The sequence below is a fragment of the Hippopotamus amphibius genome, chromosome 6 (genome assembly GCF_030028045.1).
Source record: "Hippopotamus amphibius kiboko isolate mHipAmp2 chromosome 6, mHipAmp2.hap2, whole genome shotgun sequence".
Taxonomy (NCBI): domain Eukaryota; kingdom Metazoa; phylum Chordata; class Mammalia; order Artiodactyla; family Hippopotamidae; genus Hippopotamus; species Hippopotamus amphibius.
This window is the reverse complement of record NC_080191.1, coordinates 84931026-84948039: the sequence shown is the minus strand read 5'-3', so window position 1 is coordinate 84948039 and position 17014 is coordinate 84931026. Positions and strand designations below refer to the sequence as shown.

At 38.7% G+C, this 17014-nt stretch overlaps 1 protein-coding gene across 1 annotated transcript; it reads right to left on the bottom strand.

Moving 5' to 3' along the window:
- Positions 1-494: 494 nt before the first annotated feature.
- On the bottom strand, positions 495-10772 carry LOC130854924 (cyclin-dependent kinase inhibitor 3-like). The gene is made up of 4 exons (XM_057737774.1): positions 10745-10772; positions 10560-10625; positions 8550-8772; positions 495-579 (listed from the first exon to the last, which is right to left on the bottom strand). Exons 1-4 carry the CDS (start codon positions 10770-10772, stop codon positions 495-497), a joined length of 402 nt encoding a protein of 133 aa, XP_057593757.1.
- Positions 10773-17014: the final 6242 nt, after the last annotated feature.

Here is a 17014-nt window from a genome sequence, read left to right as displayed (position 1 = left end):
CTGTTATAGCAGTTAGCACTATGCTAATTAATGCAGTTGGGTTTTACCTTCCATACCTGCCTCCCCACCCATCCCCCACTTTGTTCATGTTTCCCCTCTTCAGCTCCCTCCTTCTTTCCCTTATTCCCGCACACGTCCACCACCCAGTCTCCAGCTCCTGGGCCCCAGGCAGGCTTGAGGGCAATGCCCCTGCAGGCCCCAGAGAGCTCTCCTTTTCCAGCGTTGCACGTAAGGCACCTCTAGAAGGAAGAGTGTTGATTGAATCCTCGCTAAGGAAGAATTCAAGTCCAGCCTGAGCTCCTGGGAACAGAAAATAGACTGGAAATGGGAAGGATGGAGTCCCAGGGTTTCACAAGGGCCCTGAGGGCTGGAGGCCATTCTGCGCACTTCTGTAGCTGCAGTACAATCCTGCAGGTAGAGGTTTGCCAGACATCCAAGAAAGGGAAACCTAACGCCTGCTCAGTTGGGGTCCAACTCTTCAGGCAAGGTTGTTATTATCTGTGAGGAGGGCTTATCACTGCTGCAATTTCCTCTTCTTTTTCTTTCTGGGAACCACCTTGTCCACCTCCTATTGTGAACCTATGAAAAGAAAACCACAAAACAAACAAATAAAAACCACACCTCACTGCTACAGGGGAACCCAGTCAACCTTTAAATTAGAAAGAGCAGTTGCCAATACTCTGCCTCTGACTGTTCTGCCTGAGCCTGGCTCCCTGCTGAGAGGAGTGATTCAGGAACTCTGTCTTAAGAAAGAATGGTCTGCAACAAAAGGAAGCAAGGGAGACAGAGAAAACACAGTGGACCATGAAAAGAAGTCAGGATGAAAAAAGAAGAAAGATGCAGGCTTACTTATGTCCCCGGTAGAGACACAGGAGAGAAATCAGCTTTGAAATGACATGACTGTTTTTAGTTGCACGTGTGTAGGTGACAAATGTCAGATGAGATGCAGTTTTTCAGTAATAGTTTTGAGAAAAAAGGTAATGTGTTCTTTTCTAAAGAGTAGCTGATACATAGTAGGTGCTTAATAAATTATAAATAAAGGAATATCAAAAAGAAACCAAAGTCAGTTTTTTTTAAAATTTTCTTGGGGGTACACCAGGTTCAATCATCTGTTTTTATACACATATCCCCGTATTCCCTCCCTTCCTTGACTCCCCCACCTCGAGTCCCACCCACCCTCCCCGCCCCAGTCCTCTAAGGCATCTTCCATCCTCGAGTTGGGCTCCCTTTGATATACAACAACTTCCCACTGACTATTTTACAGTTGGTAGTATATATATGTCTGTGCTACTCTCTCGCTTCGTCTCAGTTTCCCCTTCACCCCCCGCCCCATCCCATACCTCGAGTTCTCCAGTCCATTCTCTGTATCTGCATCCTTGTTCTTGTCACTGAGTTCATCAGTACCATTTTTAGATTCCGTATATGTGAGTTAGCATACAATATTTGTCCTTCTCTTTCTGACTTACTTCACTATGTATGACAGACTGTAGTTCTATCCACCTCATTACATATAGCTCCATCTCATCCCTTTTTATAGCTGAGTAATATTCCATTGTATATATATGCCACATCTTCTGTATCCATTCATTTGTTGATGGACATTTAGGTTGCTTCCATGTCCTGGCTATTGTAAAGAGTGCTGCAATCAACATTATGGTACAAGTTTCTTTTGGGATTATGGTTTTCTTTGGATATATGCCCAGGAGTGGGATGACTGGATCATATGGTAGTTCTATTTGTAGTTTTTTAAGGAACCTCCAAATTGTTTTCCATAGTGGCTGTACCAACTTACAATCCCACCAACAGTGCAGGAGAGTTGCCTTTTCTCCACACCCTCTCCAACATTTGTTGTTTCCAGATTTTGTGATGATGGCCATTCTGACTGGTGTGAGGTGATACCTCATTGTGGCTTTGACTTGCATTTCTCTGATGATTAGTGATGTTGAGCATCTTTTCATGTGTTTGTTGGCCATCTGTATGTCTTCTTTGGAGAAATGTCTATTTAGGTCTTCTGCCCATTTGTGGATTGGGTTATTTGCTTTTTTGGTATGAAGCTGCATGAGCTGCTTGTATATTTTGGAGGTTAATCCTTTGTCCGTTGTTTCATAGGCAACCATTTTTTCCCATTCTGAGGGTTGCCTTTTAGTCTTGTTTATGGTTTCTTTCGCTGTGCAAAAGCTTTTAAGTTTCATGAGGTCCCATGTGTTTATTCTTGATTTTATTTCCATGATTCTAGGAGGTGAGTCAAAAAGGATCTTGCTTTGATGGATGTCATAGAGTGTTCTGCCTATGTTTTCCTCTAGGAGTTTTATAGTGTCTGGCCTTCCATGTAGGTCTTTAATCCATTTGGAGTTTATTTTTGTGTATGGTGTTAGGAAGTGTTCTAATTTCATTCTTTTACATGTTGCTGTCCAGTTTTCCCAGCACTACTTATTGAAGAGGCTGTCTTTTTTCCATTGTATACTCGTGCCTCCTTTGTCAAAGATAAGGTGCCCATGTGTGTTTGGGCTTACTTCTGAGTTCTCTATTCTATTCCATTGTTCTTCCTTTCTATTTTTGTGCCAGTACCATACTGTCTTGATCACTATGGCCTTGTAGTATAATTTGAAGTCAGGAAGCCTGATTCCACCAACTCCATGTTTCCTTCTCAAGATTGTTTTGGCTATTCGGGGTCTTTTGCGTCTCCATACAAATCGTAAGATTCCTTGCTCTAGTTCTGTGAAAAATGCCATTGGTAATTTGATGGGGATTGCATTGAATCTGTAAATTGCTTTGGGTAGTACAGACATTTTCACGATGTTGATTCTTCCAATCCAGGAACATGGTATGTCCCTCCATCTGTTTGTGTCATCTTTGATTTCTTTCAGCAATGTCTTAAAGTTTTCTGCATACAGATCTTTTGCCTCCTTAGGCAGGTTTATTCCTAGGTATTTTATTCTTTTGGTTGCAATGGTGAATGGGAGAGTTTCCTTAATTTCTCTTTCTGCTCTTCCATTGTTCGTGTATAGGAATGCAAGAGATTTCTGTGCATTAATTTTGTATCCTGCTACTTTACTAAACTCATCAATGAGTGCTAGCAGTATTCTGGTAGAGTCTTTAGGGTTTTCTATATATAATATCATGTCATCTGCAAAGAGTGACAATTTTACTTCTTCTTTTCCAATTTGGATTCCTTTGATTTCTTTTTCTTCTCTGATTGCTGTGGCTAAAACTTCCAAAACTATGTTGAATAATAGTGGTGAGAGTGGACACCCTTGTCTTGTTCCTGTTCTTAGAGGGAATTCTTCCAATTTTTCCCCATTGAGAACGATGTTGGCTTTTGGTTTTTCATATATGGCTTTTATTATATTGAGGTAATTTCCTTCTATGCCCATTTTCTGGAGAGCTTTTATCATAAATGGATGTTGAACTTTGTCAAAAGCTTTTTCTGCATCTATTGAAATGATCATATGGTTTGTACCCTTCAATTTGTTGATATGATGTATCACGTTGATTGATTTGCATATATTGAAGAATCCTTGCATCCCAGGGATAAACCCCACTTGACCACGGTGTATGATTTTTTTAATGTGCTGTTGGATTCTGTTAGCTAGTATTTTGTTGAGGATTTTTGCACCTATATTCATCAGTGATATTGGTCTGTAGTTTTCTTTTTTGTGACATCTTTGCCTGGTTTTGGTATCAGGGTGATGGTGGCCTCATAGAATGAGTTTGGGAGTGCTCCGCCTTCTGCAATATTTTGGAAAAGTTTGAGAAGGATAGGTGTTAACTCTTCTTGAAATGTTTGATAGAATTCGCCCGTGAACCCATCTGGTCCTGGGCTTTTGTGTGTTGGGAGATTTTTAATCACTGCCTCAATTTCCGTACTTGTGATTGGTCTGTTCATGGTTTCTATTTCTTCCTGGTTCAGTCTTGGAAGATTGTATTTTTCTAAGAATGTATCCCTTTCTTGCAGGTTGTCCAATTTATTGGCATATAGTTGCTTGTAGTAGTCTCTCATGATCTTTTGCATTTCTGAGGTGTCCGTTGTGACTTCTCCTTTTTCATTTCTAATTCTGTTGATTTGCATCTTCTCCCTTTTTTTCTTGATGAGTCTGGCTAATGGTTTATCAATTTTGTTAATCTTCTCAAAGAACCAGCTTTTAGTTTTATTAACTTTTGCTATGGTTTCTTTCCTTTCTTTTTCATTTATTTCTGCTCTGCTCTTTATGATTTCTTTCCTTCTGCTCACTTTGGGGTTTCTTTGTTCTTCTTTCTCTAGTTGTTTTAGGTGTAAGGTTAGGTTGTTTATTCAATCATTTTCTTGTTTCTTAAGGTAGGACTGTATTGCTATAAACTTCCCTCTTAGAACTGCTTTTGCTGCATCCCATAGGGTTTGGGTTGTTGTGTTTTCGTTGTCATTTGTTTCTAGATATTTTTTGATTTCCTCTTTGATTTCTTTAGTGATTCCTTGGTTGCTTAAAAGTGAATTGTTTAGCCTCCATGTGTTTGTATTTTTTGCAGGTTTTTTCCTGTAATTAATATCTAGTCTCATGGCGTTGTGGTCTGAGAAGATGCTTGATATGATTTCAATTTTCTTGAATTTGCTGAGGTTTGATTTGTGACCCAAGATGTGATCTATCCTGGAAAATGTTCCGTGTGCACTTGAGAAGAAAGTGTAGTCTGTTGTTTCTGGATGGAAAGTCCTATAAATATCAATGAAGTCGAGATGGTTTAGTGTGTCATTTAAAGCTTGTGTGTCTTTATTTATTTTCTGTTTGGATGATCTGTCCATTGATGTAAGTGGGGTGTTCAAGTCTCCCACTATTATTGTGTTACTGTCGATGTCCCCTTTTATAGCTGTTAGCATTTGCCTTATGTATTGAGGTGCTCCTATGTTGGGGGCATAGATATTTACCATTGTGATATGTTCTTCTTGAATGGATCCCTTGATCTTTATGTACTGTCCCTCCTTGTCTCTTTTAATAGTCTTTACTTTCAAGTCTAATTTGTCTGATATGAGTATTGCTACTCCAGCTTTCTTTTGACTTCCATTTGCATGGAATATCTTTTTCTATCCCTTTACTTTCAGTCTATATGTATCCCTTGGTGTGAAGTGGGTTTCTTGTAGGCAGCATATAGAAGGGTCTTGTTTTTGTATCCATTCAGCCAGTCTGTGTCTTTTGGTTGGAGCATTTAATCCATTTACATTTAAAGTGATTATTGACATGTGTGTTCCAATTACCGTTTTCTTAATTGTTTTGGGTTTGTATTTGTAGGTATTTTCCTTTTCTTGTGTTTCCTACTTAGAGAAGTTCCTTTAGCACTTGTTGTAAGGCTGGTTTGGTGGTGCTGAATTCTCTTCACTTTTGCTTGTCTGGAAAGCTTTTGATTTCTCCCTCAAATCTGAATGAGATTCTTGCTGGGTAGAGTATCCTTGGCTGTAGGTTTCTCTCTTTCAGGACTTTCAGTATATCCTGCCATTCCCTTCTGGCCTGCAGAGTTTCTGTAGAAAGGTCAGCTCTTATCCTGATGGGTTTTCCCTTATATGTTGTTTGTTGCTTTTCTCTTGCTGCTTTTAATATTTTTTCTTTGTGTTTAATTGTCGTTAGTTTGATTAATATGTGTCTTGGTGTATTTCTCCTTGGGTTTATTCTGTATGGGACTCTCTGTGCTTCTTGGACTTGGTTAATTATTTCCTTTCCCATGTTGGGGAAGTTTTCCACTAGAACCTCTTCAAATATTTTCTCAGACCCTTTCTTGTTTTCTTCTTCTTCTGGGATGCCTATAATTCAAATGTTGGTACACTTAATGTTATCACTGAGGTCTCTGAGACTGTCTTCTATTCTTTTTATTCTTTTTTCTTTTTCCTGCTCTGTGGCGTTTATTCCCCCATTCTATCTTCCAACTCACTTATTCGTTCTTCTGCCTCAGTCATTCTGCTGGTTATAGCATCTGGAGTATTTTTAATTTCAGTTATTTTGTTATCCATTGCTGTTTGTTTTTCTGAGTTCTTATGAACTGTTTCTTGTACTTTCTCCATTTTGTTATCGAGATTTTGTATCATTTTTACTATCATTACTCTAAATTCTTTTTCAGGCATTTTTCCTATTTCCTCCTCATTTATTTGGTCTTGTGGGTTTTTTTCCTGCTCCTTTGCCTGCATGGTGTTTCTTTGTTTCCTCATGGTTGTCCAAACTTTTGGGGTTGCTTGTCCTGGCAATAGAGGTGTTTATAGAAGACTGTCCAAGCCTCAGACTAATGTCCAAGTATTGGATTAAATGAATATGAACTCTAGGAAACACATACATGTATAAGACACACAATTACTGAATCCGTTAGGACATAAGGCTCTAGAAAGACCTGACAGAACCCCAATGTGCTATCAGATATTCAAAGAGAAACCCAACAGAAATTGACAACTGAAACAGAACAAATCAGAGACAAAAGCAAAAGCAAACAAACAAACAAATAACACCTTACACATACAAACATCAATCCAGGGAGATTTTGTAAGCTAGGATCAAATATAGAAAAGAGCTAGAGTACCACCAGAGAGAATGGAGATTCTCAGAATGTAATTAGACAATTGTACTAAGAACTAAGATAAAGACAAAAGCCTAATATTAAATACCAAGGCAGTGCATCATCTGGAGAATAGAGCAAAGAGTCTGAGCAGACCCACAGTGTTGCTTATAAGTATGTTAAGATAAAATAAACTTAAAAAGGCTGGAAGAAAGGGGAACAGAAGAGTGTAATGTGTTTGGAAACATGCAAATAAAAAGGAATAGAAATGTATAAAAGATAGGGATGAAAGGGAAGTATGAGAGATATATTGTCCGTACTACCAAAAACTTAGCTAGATATAGAAGTATATAAAAAGGCAAAGAAAAAAAAAGAATAAAAAATATCATTAAAAAATTATGTTATAAAACTTGTAGATCCCTTAGGGCTAAGATCATATTTAATAAAGAAAAAAAAAAAAAGAGAGAGAGAGAGAAAAAGAAAAGAAAAAAAAAAAAAGTCCAGAACTGATCCCAGAATGGACCAGTTCAATAGGTATTGATACTACTATTTCTGTTTCCTTAGGGTCTCAGCTGTAAGTGTCCTTCTTGCCTTGGGGTTTTTTGCATTATTCTGTGAGCAGCAGAGTTTCCTTTATTGTTTGTCTGTAAGCGTCAGTGTGTGGGGAGGGAGAGGGTACAATAGTGGCTCCTTCTCCTGGGAGTGAGTGAGCAGTGGCGCACTGTTGTTTCAGTCGGGCTTGGAGGTGCCTGTTGCAGAGGGACGCTGGTGGCTCAGGCGTAAACAGAAAGTCTTAGAGTTGGGCCTCTCTGGGGTTTTTTTTCTTTTTGATGCTGTTATTTGTTTTTTTTTTTTCTCTCGGCAGCCTCCCTGCTGCTGGCGTTGCAAGGGGTTTTAATCTAGCCCCGGCCGAGTGCCTGAGGGTGCTTGTTATCCCTGAGCGCCTTAGTTGGCCCGCAGGGCGTCTCTCCACTGCCTGCTGCAGAGGCACGGAAAGAGAGAGAGAGGCTATGCGCGCAGCTCCTCCCCGCCGCCCATGAGCCTGCAGCCTCCAGCCGCCATCGTGGCCAGGCAGCTCTCAGGGACGGGCACTCCTCTCCGCGGACCTCCTCCCTCCTGTCCTCTCGGTCCATCACCCTACCGGCAACAATGTTTCTCACCCTGAACCAGCTCTCCGGGTCCCACGCTCCCGCTCCCGGACCCTCCGTTCAGCCGCGGATTGATGTCTGGGTCTGGGAACGCTGAGCTGCGCTGCAGACCCTCCGTATGTTTCTCATTCCCTCCAGTCTGCCACAGCTCCGCCGCTTCACCCTCTTTGAGCCCTCGTAGATGCCTCCCTACCGGCTACGTCGGGCTCCCCGCAGCCCTTTCTGGTGTCCGAGGCCGTCTGCTGGTGTTCAGCTGGTTCTCTGTGGGAATTACTGCATCCTTCCGTGCATTCCCAATGCATCTGTGGAGAAGGATGCACTCCACGTCTCTCTACTTCGCTGCCATCTTTTCTCCCCAAAGTCAGTTTTTTTAACAAACAAAAAATGGAAAATTACTACTGCCATATGACTTCAAAATATTCTTTAAATTCTTCGAAGGGTGATGCCAATAGTATCTTTTTATATCAAGAAATCTCATTAACAGTGTTTGATACGGGGGAATTTATTTTAGTACCATTTAGTTGATAAATCAGAGGCTGGACTGGCATAGAAGGTGATTCGAAATTCATAACTGCAGCAGATTTGGCCAGTTATCATGTAGACTGAATAATTTTCCTTCCCTCACAGAGCTAAAATAAAACCCTTTTGGTCTAGTTTCTGTAATTTTTCTTTGGTGCTTTGATTGGAACCTACTATTGTTTCTTCTGTTCTGCTTTGGTATAGTTCCTCACCTGTCCTGAACCCCTCATACTGGAATATAAACCAATTTTTATCTAAAAGAAGACAAAATACAACTTTGCCCAGCCAAGAGGCAGAGGAGACTTACTTTATTTTATTTATTTATTTTTTTTGACTGAGACATTTCTCATGTAATATATGGAGAAAAGGAGAACGTACTGTATTAAGGTTTTTCGGTTATTTTTAAGGCAGATTTCAAGCTCCTGCATTATCTCACAGCAGCTGGCTATGTCAGGAGTCCCTCCATCTGGAATTGGATGATGATGAGTGATAATTCCATACTGATGGTAGAGGTCCAAAAGGTTTGGAACTCTATATTTTGACAGTTCCCCTCTGGTGCAGAAAACAAATATGTCTTGTATACCATAGCTCTTTAGTTCTTCTGTCAATAGACCAAGATACACAAGGACACACATTACAAATTTAAATACAGTCTGGAGGGAAAATATGGAGTTAACTTCCTTAAGCCGAGCAAACCAATAACAAATGATAACCTCTGAAGCGCTTATTGATAATCTAAATCAATACTGATCTGTCTTCAAACTAGGGTAAAAACCAAGTCACTAAGCACAAAATAGGAATTAGAAACATCTGAACCAAAAGGTTATTAAAATGAAACCTGATTTTATAAGTCAAATGCTTTTTACTAATTTTAAGACATTATATTGCTGTTTTGGAAAAAAAAAATTTTTTCTTACAATAAATACTGCTTTAAAGTAAATTTTAAAGCACCTAATATTTCAGAATAGGAAGGAATGATAGCACATTTTTCCCCGTTTTCTTCTCACCAAATCAACTGTGTTTGTTGTGTTCAAGACTGCTATTTTGTTTTCCCCTAAGCATTGTATATAAAATCTCCAGCATAGCCATGGTACCAGAGCTCTTGTATTCTCACTTATATTTGTACTGTACCATGCCATCATGTATTTAATTTTATGGACTAGGTTTCTAGGAAATAAAGCATTAACTGTATGAAAATTATGTGACTTAGCGGATTTCAGTACAATGCTATGAACCAAGTGAGAGCACTACAGGCCATTCTACTCACTGCAGCTTCCTCACGGCAACACTCACTGTAGAGCACTTGGCACACAATGAATAATTCTGGCTCATCCGATGCCCCGTTTTCTCTCCCCACCCACTTAATCCTAGGACATCTAGCTATCTAAGTACAAAGTACTTTTTATCATGAAATTCTAAATCTGTACTTGAAATATGGCTAGTCCAAATTGGGATGTATTGTAAATGTAAGATACATATCTGATTTCAAAAACCAAGTACCAAAAAATTCCTATCTCATGAATAATTTGTTTTATACTTAAACCCCATTGAAATACTATTTAGCCTATATGAGGTTAAATCAAGTATGGTATTAAAATTAATTTTGCCTGTTTTTACTTTTTTTATGCGGCCCCTAGAAAAGGTCAAAGTACATATATGGCTTCTATTGGGGCTCCCAATATGTTTCTATTGGACAGTGCTGCTCTAGATATAACACTATTATGCTTTTGTACTTTTAAAAGAGTTTACTTTGTAGTTGACATACTTAACCATTTTTAAGAGAGTACGTAATTTCCTATTTGCCTCTTGTACGTATTAAATAATTTCTATTATATAGTTGATTTCAACTTTCCTACAAGGGACTCTGAGGACAGACACAGGAAGTGCTGCCGGGAGAGTCTAGGTCCCCCCCTTCAGACACTGTCATATGTTTTATATATCGGATTCCATTTAAGACTTTGTTGGAAGGAAAAAGGGTTTGGTAAAAAACTGGAAACTCCTTTTACAGAAGAGACTAAATGAATAGGGCTTTCCAAAATGTTCAAGATTGGTTCTTCCTCTTCTTTTTTTTAAAAAAAATAACTTATTGGCTGCGTTGGGTCTTCGATGCTGCACACAGGCTTTCTCTAGTTGCGGTGAGCAGGGGCTACTCTTCATTGTGGTGCCTGGTCTCCTCACTGCGGTGGCTTCTCTTGTTTGAGGAGCACAGGCTCTAGGTGCTCAGGCTTCAGCAGTTGCGGCACACAGGCTCAATAGTTGTGGCTCACAGGCTCGAGAGTGCAGGCTCAGTAGTTGTGGCACATGGGCTTAGTTGCTCTAAGGCATGTAGGATCTTCCCGGAGCAGGGATCAAACCCGTGTCCCCTGAATTGGCAGGTGGATTCTTAACCACTGTGCCACCTAGGAAGTCCTGTATCTTTTTGGATATTTCTTCTAACATCTTTAAATTTACAACCTGGAAGAGCACATAAGCCAAGAAACTGAGAACAATTCACTGTGACAGGGGTAGCCATGTTATCTGAACGGGAGTCTGTTCATCTTCAACAGGCTCTTCGTCTGATGTGTCAAACTCACTTGTCTGCGTGGAACTAGGTGGCCTCATGGCGGGCTGCCCCACGTCTGGACCAGCCGCCGCCTCCCCCCGGCTGTGCCAAGACTTACTTTAAAAAAATAACACAACATCCAGTCTGTGGTCAATATCACACCACAGCAGATACATTAGTGAAACAGTGCACTTCAGACTGGGACTTGAACCTGTTAACAAGTCCAAGCTTGCTCTGCTCCCTGCACGACAGGCCAATGAATCGAAGACAAGGTGTTGAGTCAAGGAATACTACTTTATTTGGAAAGCCGACAAACCTTGAAGATGGCAGACTAATGTCTCCTAAAAAACCATCTTATTGGGCTCTGGATGCCAGTTAGTTTTATAGAATCAGAGAGGGAGGGGCTGTGAGGAAGTAAGGTAAAAGGGTCATGAGTCTTACAAAAGGTCTCCGGGAATGACCAACCTTGGTGAGGGGATATGTTAATTTCAGCCATTCACACAGGTGGGCAGGGCAGGTTGTCCACTGATGGGCTGAACAGAGGCATTTTACCTCAACATTCAGGCAGAGGGGCAGGGTTCCCTGAGGCAGGCTATCATGTATGATTACAATAACAAAAGCAACAAAAAGCAAAGTTTAAAGTCAAAGAAACAGGCCCAACATGGAGTCTGATTTAGCTCCACATGGTTACAAACTCATGTACCAGGACTCGAACTCAGCTAAACTCAGATTGGGACTCAAACCCACATGGTTGGGACTCAAACCCAGCCAGAACCCTGACTGGGATTTGAACTCATGAAGTCAGGGCGTTAACCCAGCCAAAAACCAAGATCTTCCAACTGAGATCACACACCTGGTTTCAGGACTTAATGAAGTGCAGGTTCTTGATGTTTCATCAAAGAAAGAGTTCAATGAGAGACAAAGTGATAGGTAAGAAGTTTACTTAGAGATTTACTTAGAGAGAAACATACTCCGCAGACAGTGTGGGTCATCTCAGAAGGTGAGAAAGGCACCAGGGTATGGGGGTTGTCAGTTTTTGTAAGGGTGGGTAATTTCATAGGCTAATGAGTAGGTGGAGTATTCCAGAATTGGGCCACTGCCCACTTTTTGATCCTCAAGGTCAGCATTGGAACTGTTATGGTGCCTGGAAGTTGACTTGTCCGCCATCTTGGACCCATTTCATTCTAATCAGTTTATGTTATGTCCTCGGGCTATGTCATTCTTTCAAGGTTGTGCCCTGCCCCCTTCCCTCCTGTTTCACTAGTACCAGAATAAATATTGCAGACCAAGGACAGGCTCAGGCAAAACCAAAGCAGACGGCTTCTGCTGTCTTAACCCATCAAGAAGGACCATGGAAATATGATGTATTGACTTTGGATATTAGTCCTGAATCTAATGATAATTAAATAGCTGCATAGCCCTGGGTTAGTTAGCTCTCAGCACCTCAATTCCTCATCTGTAAAATGAGAAGTTTTGCAAGGTTCAGAGGCCCCTCCTGTGCAGGATTTGACTTAACCCAGTTTGTATGTTATATATATATGTATATATATATATCTGATATATTTACATGATATGTGTGTATATATATATAAATCTTCCCAACTATCAGCATCTTATATAAGCATATATATATAAAGGAGAGAGAGAGAGAGAGAAAAAAGGTAGGAAGTTATTTCCAGGTAAGGGATGAAAAGGACTTAGACTTAACTTAGACTGATGACTGTAACAGTGGGGATGGGCCAGCAGGTATGAGGACAGACTCCACAGCATTTGACAACCTGCAACAAAGGTGAATAATTGGGGGGAAAGGACCACTATTGAGCCCCAGTGCTCGGGAAGATGATGGAGTCCCCACCAGCCCTAGAAAGAAGCATTCTATTTAGAAGGGTATATAATGAGATGAGGTCAGGGTGGAGCACACTTGAGAAACACACACAGTCAACAGAAGAACAGACAGAGTCACTTGGGGTGGAGTACCTGAGCCCTTCATTGCCATTCTCCATGTTCTGGAATATTACAAAATGGAAAAATATTAAAACAGGGTATACATAAAAGTTTTATATATGAAAAATTAATTCTTTTAATAAACACATAAAATCAGAATAAATATTTGTATGACCTTGGAGATAATGTCAAAAAGTCTACATTTGCAGTGGAAGAAGGAGCCCTTAGTCAATTATACAAGTGGCCAAGAATGAAAGTCAGTGTGTGACAGAGGTCAGGACTGTGAGAAGCAAGAAGGAATCAGAGCAAGAGGGAATTTGTCTAGTGATTGGCAAAGCAATATTAATGACTTAAGTGGTTGTTCTCTAAGTATTTAAAACAGTTGAGAATCGGCTTAAGAAAGTTGACATTATTGCCAAGTCTGTTATTACTTGTATTTTTTAATTAACTTGTTTTTATTTTATTTATGTGAAATTACTTTTTTTAATTGGAGTATACTTGATTTACAATGTTGACTTAGTTTTAGGTGTACAGCAAAGTGATTCAGTTATATACATACTTTTTCAGACTCTTTTCCATTATAGTTTATTACAGATGTTGAATATAATTCCCTGTGGTATGCAGTAGGATGTTGTTGGTTATCTACTTTACATATAGTAGTGTGTATCTGGCAATCCCAAACTCCTAATTTATACCCCCCCAACTCCCCTCCCCCCTGCCCCCCCCCATTTACCCTTTGGTAATCAAAGTTTGTTTTCTCTTGTCTGTGAATCTGTTTCTGTCTTGTAAATAAATTCATTTGCATCATTTTTTTTAGATTCCACATATAAAGGGTATCATATGATACTGTCTTTGTCTGCCTTACTTTACTTAGTATGTTAGTCTCTAGGTCCACCCATGTTGATGCAAATGGCACTATTTCATTCTTTCTTATGGCTTTTCTGGATGAGTAATATCCCATTGTGTGTGTGTGTGTGTGTGTGTGTGCGCACATGCACGTGTGTGTGTATGGTCCATTTTTCTGTTGACAGGCATTTAGATTCCTTCCATGTTTTGGCTATAGTAAATAGTGCTGCTATGAACATTGGGGGCGCATGTATCTTTTAAAATTAGTTTTCATCTTTTCTGTATATATGCCCAGTAGTGGGATTGCTGGATCATATGGTAGTTCTATTTTTAGTTTTTTAAGGAACCTCCATACTGTTCTCCATAGTGGCTGAATCAATTTACATTCCCACAAACAGTGTAGGAGGATTCTCTTTTCTCCACAACCTCTCCAGCATGAATTATTTGTAAACATTTTGATGATGGCCTTTCTGATAGGTATGAGGTGTTACCTCATTATAGTTTTGATTTGCATTTCCCTAATAATTAGCAATGTTGAGCATCTTTTCATGTGCCTCTTGATCACTACATGTTTTCTTTGGAGAAATCTCTACTTAGATCTTCTGCCCATTTTTTTATTTTTTTTATATTGAACTGTATGAACTCTTTGTATATTTTGAAAATAAATCCCTTGTCAGTAGCATTGTTTACAAATATTTTCTCCAATTCAGTAGGTTGTCTTTTCATTTTGTTGATAATTTCCTTTGCTGTGCAAAGCTTTTATGCTTAATTAGGTCCCATTTGTTTATTTTTCCTTTTGTTTCCATTACTCTAGGAGGTGGGTCCAAAATATACTGCTGCAATTTATGTCAAAGAGTGTTCTGCCTATGTTTTCCTCTAGGAATTTTACAGTGTCTGGTCTTACATTTAGGTCTTTCATCCATTTGAGTTTATTTTTTTATATGATGTTAAAGAATGCCTTATTTCATTCTTTTACATATAGTCATCCAGTTTTCCCAGCACCACTTATTGAAGAGACTTTCTTTTCTACATTGTATAGTCTTGCTTCTTTTGTCATAGATTAACGGACCATAAGTGCATGGGTATATTTCTGGGCTTTGTATCCTGTTCCTTTGGTCTATATTTCTGTTTTTGTGCCAATACCATACTGTTTGGATTACTGTAGCTTTGTAATACAGTCGGAAGTCAGGGAAACTGATTCCTCCAACTCCATTCTTTCTCAAGATTGTTTTGGAGATTCAGGGTCTTTTGTGTTTCCATACAAATTTTAATATTATTTGTTCCAGTGAAGAATGCCATTGGTAATTTGATAGGGATTGCATTGACTCTTTAGCTTACCTTAAGTTGTATGGTCATTTCAATAATATTGTTTCTTCCAGTCCAAGAAATCAGTATATCTTTCCATCTGTTCATGTCATTTTCAATTTCTTTCATCAGCATCTTATAGTTTTCAGAGTGCAGGTATTTTTTCTCCTTAGGTAGGTTTATTCCCAGGTATTTTATTCTTTTTGATGAAACAGTAAATGGGATTGTTTCCTTAATTTATTTTTCTGATAGTTTGTTTTTAGCTTATACAAATGCAAAATTAATATATTAATTTTGTATTCTGCCATTTTACCAAATTCATTAATGAGCTCTAGCAGTTTTTTTGTAATGTCTTTAGGATTTTCTGTGTATAGTGCCATGTCATCTGCACACAGTGACAGTTTTTACTTCTTCCTTTCTGATATGGATTCCTTTTATTTTTGTCTGATTATTGTGGCTAGAACTTCTAAAACTATGTTGAATAAAAGTGATGAGAGTGACATCTTTGTCTTATTCCTGATCTCAGAGGAAATGCTTTCAGCTTTTCACTGTTGAGTATGATGTTACCTGTGGGTTTGTTATATATGGCCTTTATTATGTTGAGGTATGTTTCCTCTATGCCCATTTTTTTTTTTATCATATATGGTTGTTGGATTTTATCAAAAACTTTTTCTGCATCTATTGAGATATGATATGGTTTTTATTCTTCAGCTTATTAATGTGGTGTATCATATTGATTGATTTGCAGATATCAAAAAATCCTTGCATCCCTGCGATAAATCCCACTTGATCATGGTGTATGATCCTTTTAATATATTGTTAGATTTGATTTGCTAGCATTTAGTTGAGGATTTTTGTATCTATGTTCATCAGTGATATTTGGCCTATAATTTTCTTTTCTTGTGATATCTTTCTCTGGTTTTTGTATCACAGTGATGGTGATTTCATAAAAATAAGTTCAGAAGTGTTTCATCCTCTGCAATTTTTTAGAATAGTTTCAGAAGGATATGTGTTAACTCTTCTCTAAATGTTTGGTAGGATTCACCTGTGAAGTGATCTGATCCTGGACTTTTATTTCATGGGAGTTTTTAAATTACTGATTCAATTTCAGTACTGATAATGGTCTGTTCATATTTTCTTTCTTCCTGGTTCAGTCTTGGGAGATGGTACCTTTCTAAGAATTTGTCCATTTCTTCTAGTATGTCCATTTTATTGGCGAGTAGTTGCTCATAGTAGTCTTTTATGATCCTTTGCATTTCTGTGGTGTTGGTTGTAAGTTCTCCTTTTACATTTCCAACTTATTCATGGGGGCCTCTCCCTTTTTTTCCTGCTGAGTCTGGGTAAAGGTTTATCAATTTTGCTTATCTTTTCAAAGAACCAGATTTTAGTTTTGCTGATCTCTTCTATTGTTTTATAAGGCTCTATTTCATTTATTTCTGCTCTTATCTTTACAATTTCTTTCCTCCTACTAACTTTGCATTTTGTTTTTGTTTCTCTGGATCCTTTAGGCATAAGGTTAGATTGTCTATTTGAGATTTTTCTTGTTTCCTGAGGTAAGATCGTAGTGCCAAAATCTTCCTTCTTAGAACTGCTTTTGCCACATCCCATAGATTTTGGATCATCCTGTTTTTGTCTTCATTTGTCTCCAGGTATTTTTTATTTCCTTTTTGATTTCTTCAGTGATCCATTGGTTGTTTAGTAGTATATTGTTTAGCCTCCACATATTTGTGTTTTTCACAGTTTTTTTCTTGTAATTGATCTAGTCTCATAGTGTAATTGTCAGAAAAGGTCCTTGATGTGATTTCAGTTTTCTTAAATTTACCGAGGCTCACTTTGTGGCCCAGCATGTGATGAATCCTGTAAAATATTCCATGTGCACTTGAGAAGAATGTGTATTCTGATGCTTTTGGATGGGATGTTCTAAAATATTAGTTAAGTCCATTTGGTCTAATGTGTTACTTAAGACCTGTGTTTCCTTGTTGATTTTCTGTCTGGATTATCTGCCTTTTGATGTAAGTGGGGTGTTAAAGTCCCCCACTATTACAGTGTTACTGTCAATTTCTCCTTTTATGTCTGTTAATATTTTCCTTATATATCAAGACACTCCTATGCTGGGTGCATATATATTTGCAATTGTTATATCTTCTTCTTGGATTGATCCCTTGATCATCATGTAGTGTCCTTCTTAGTCCCTTGTAACAGTCTT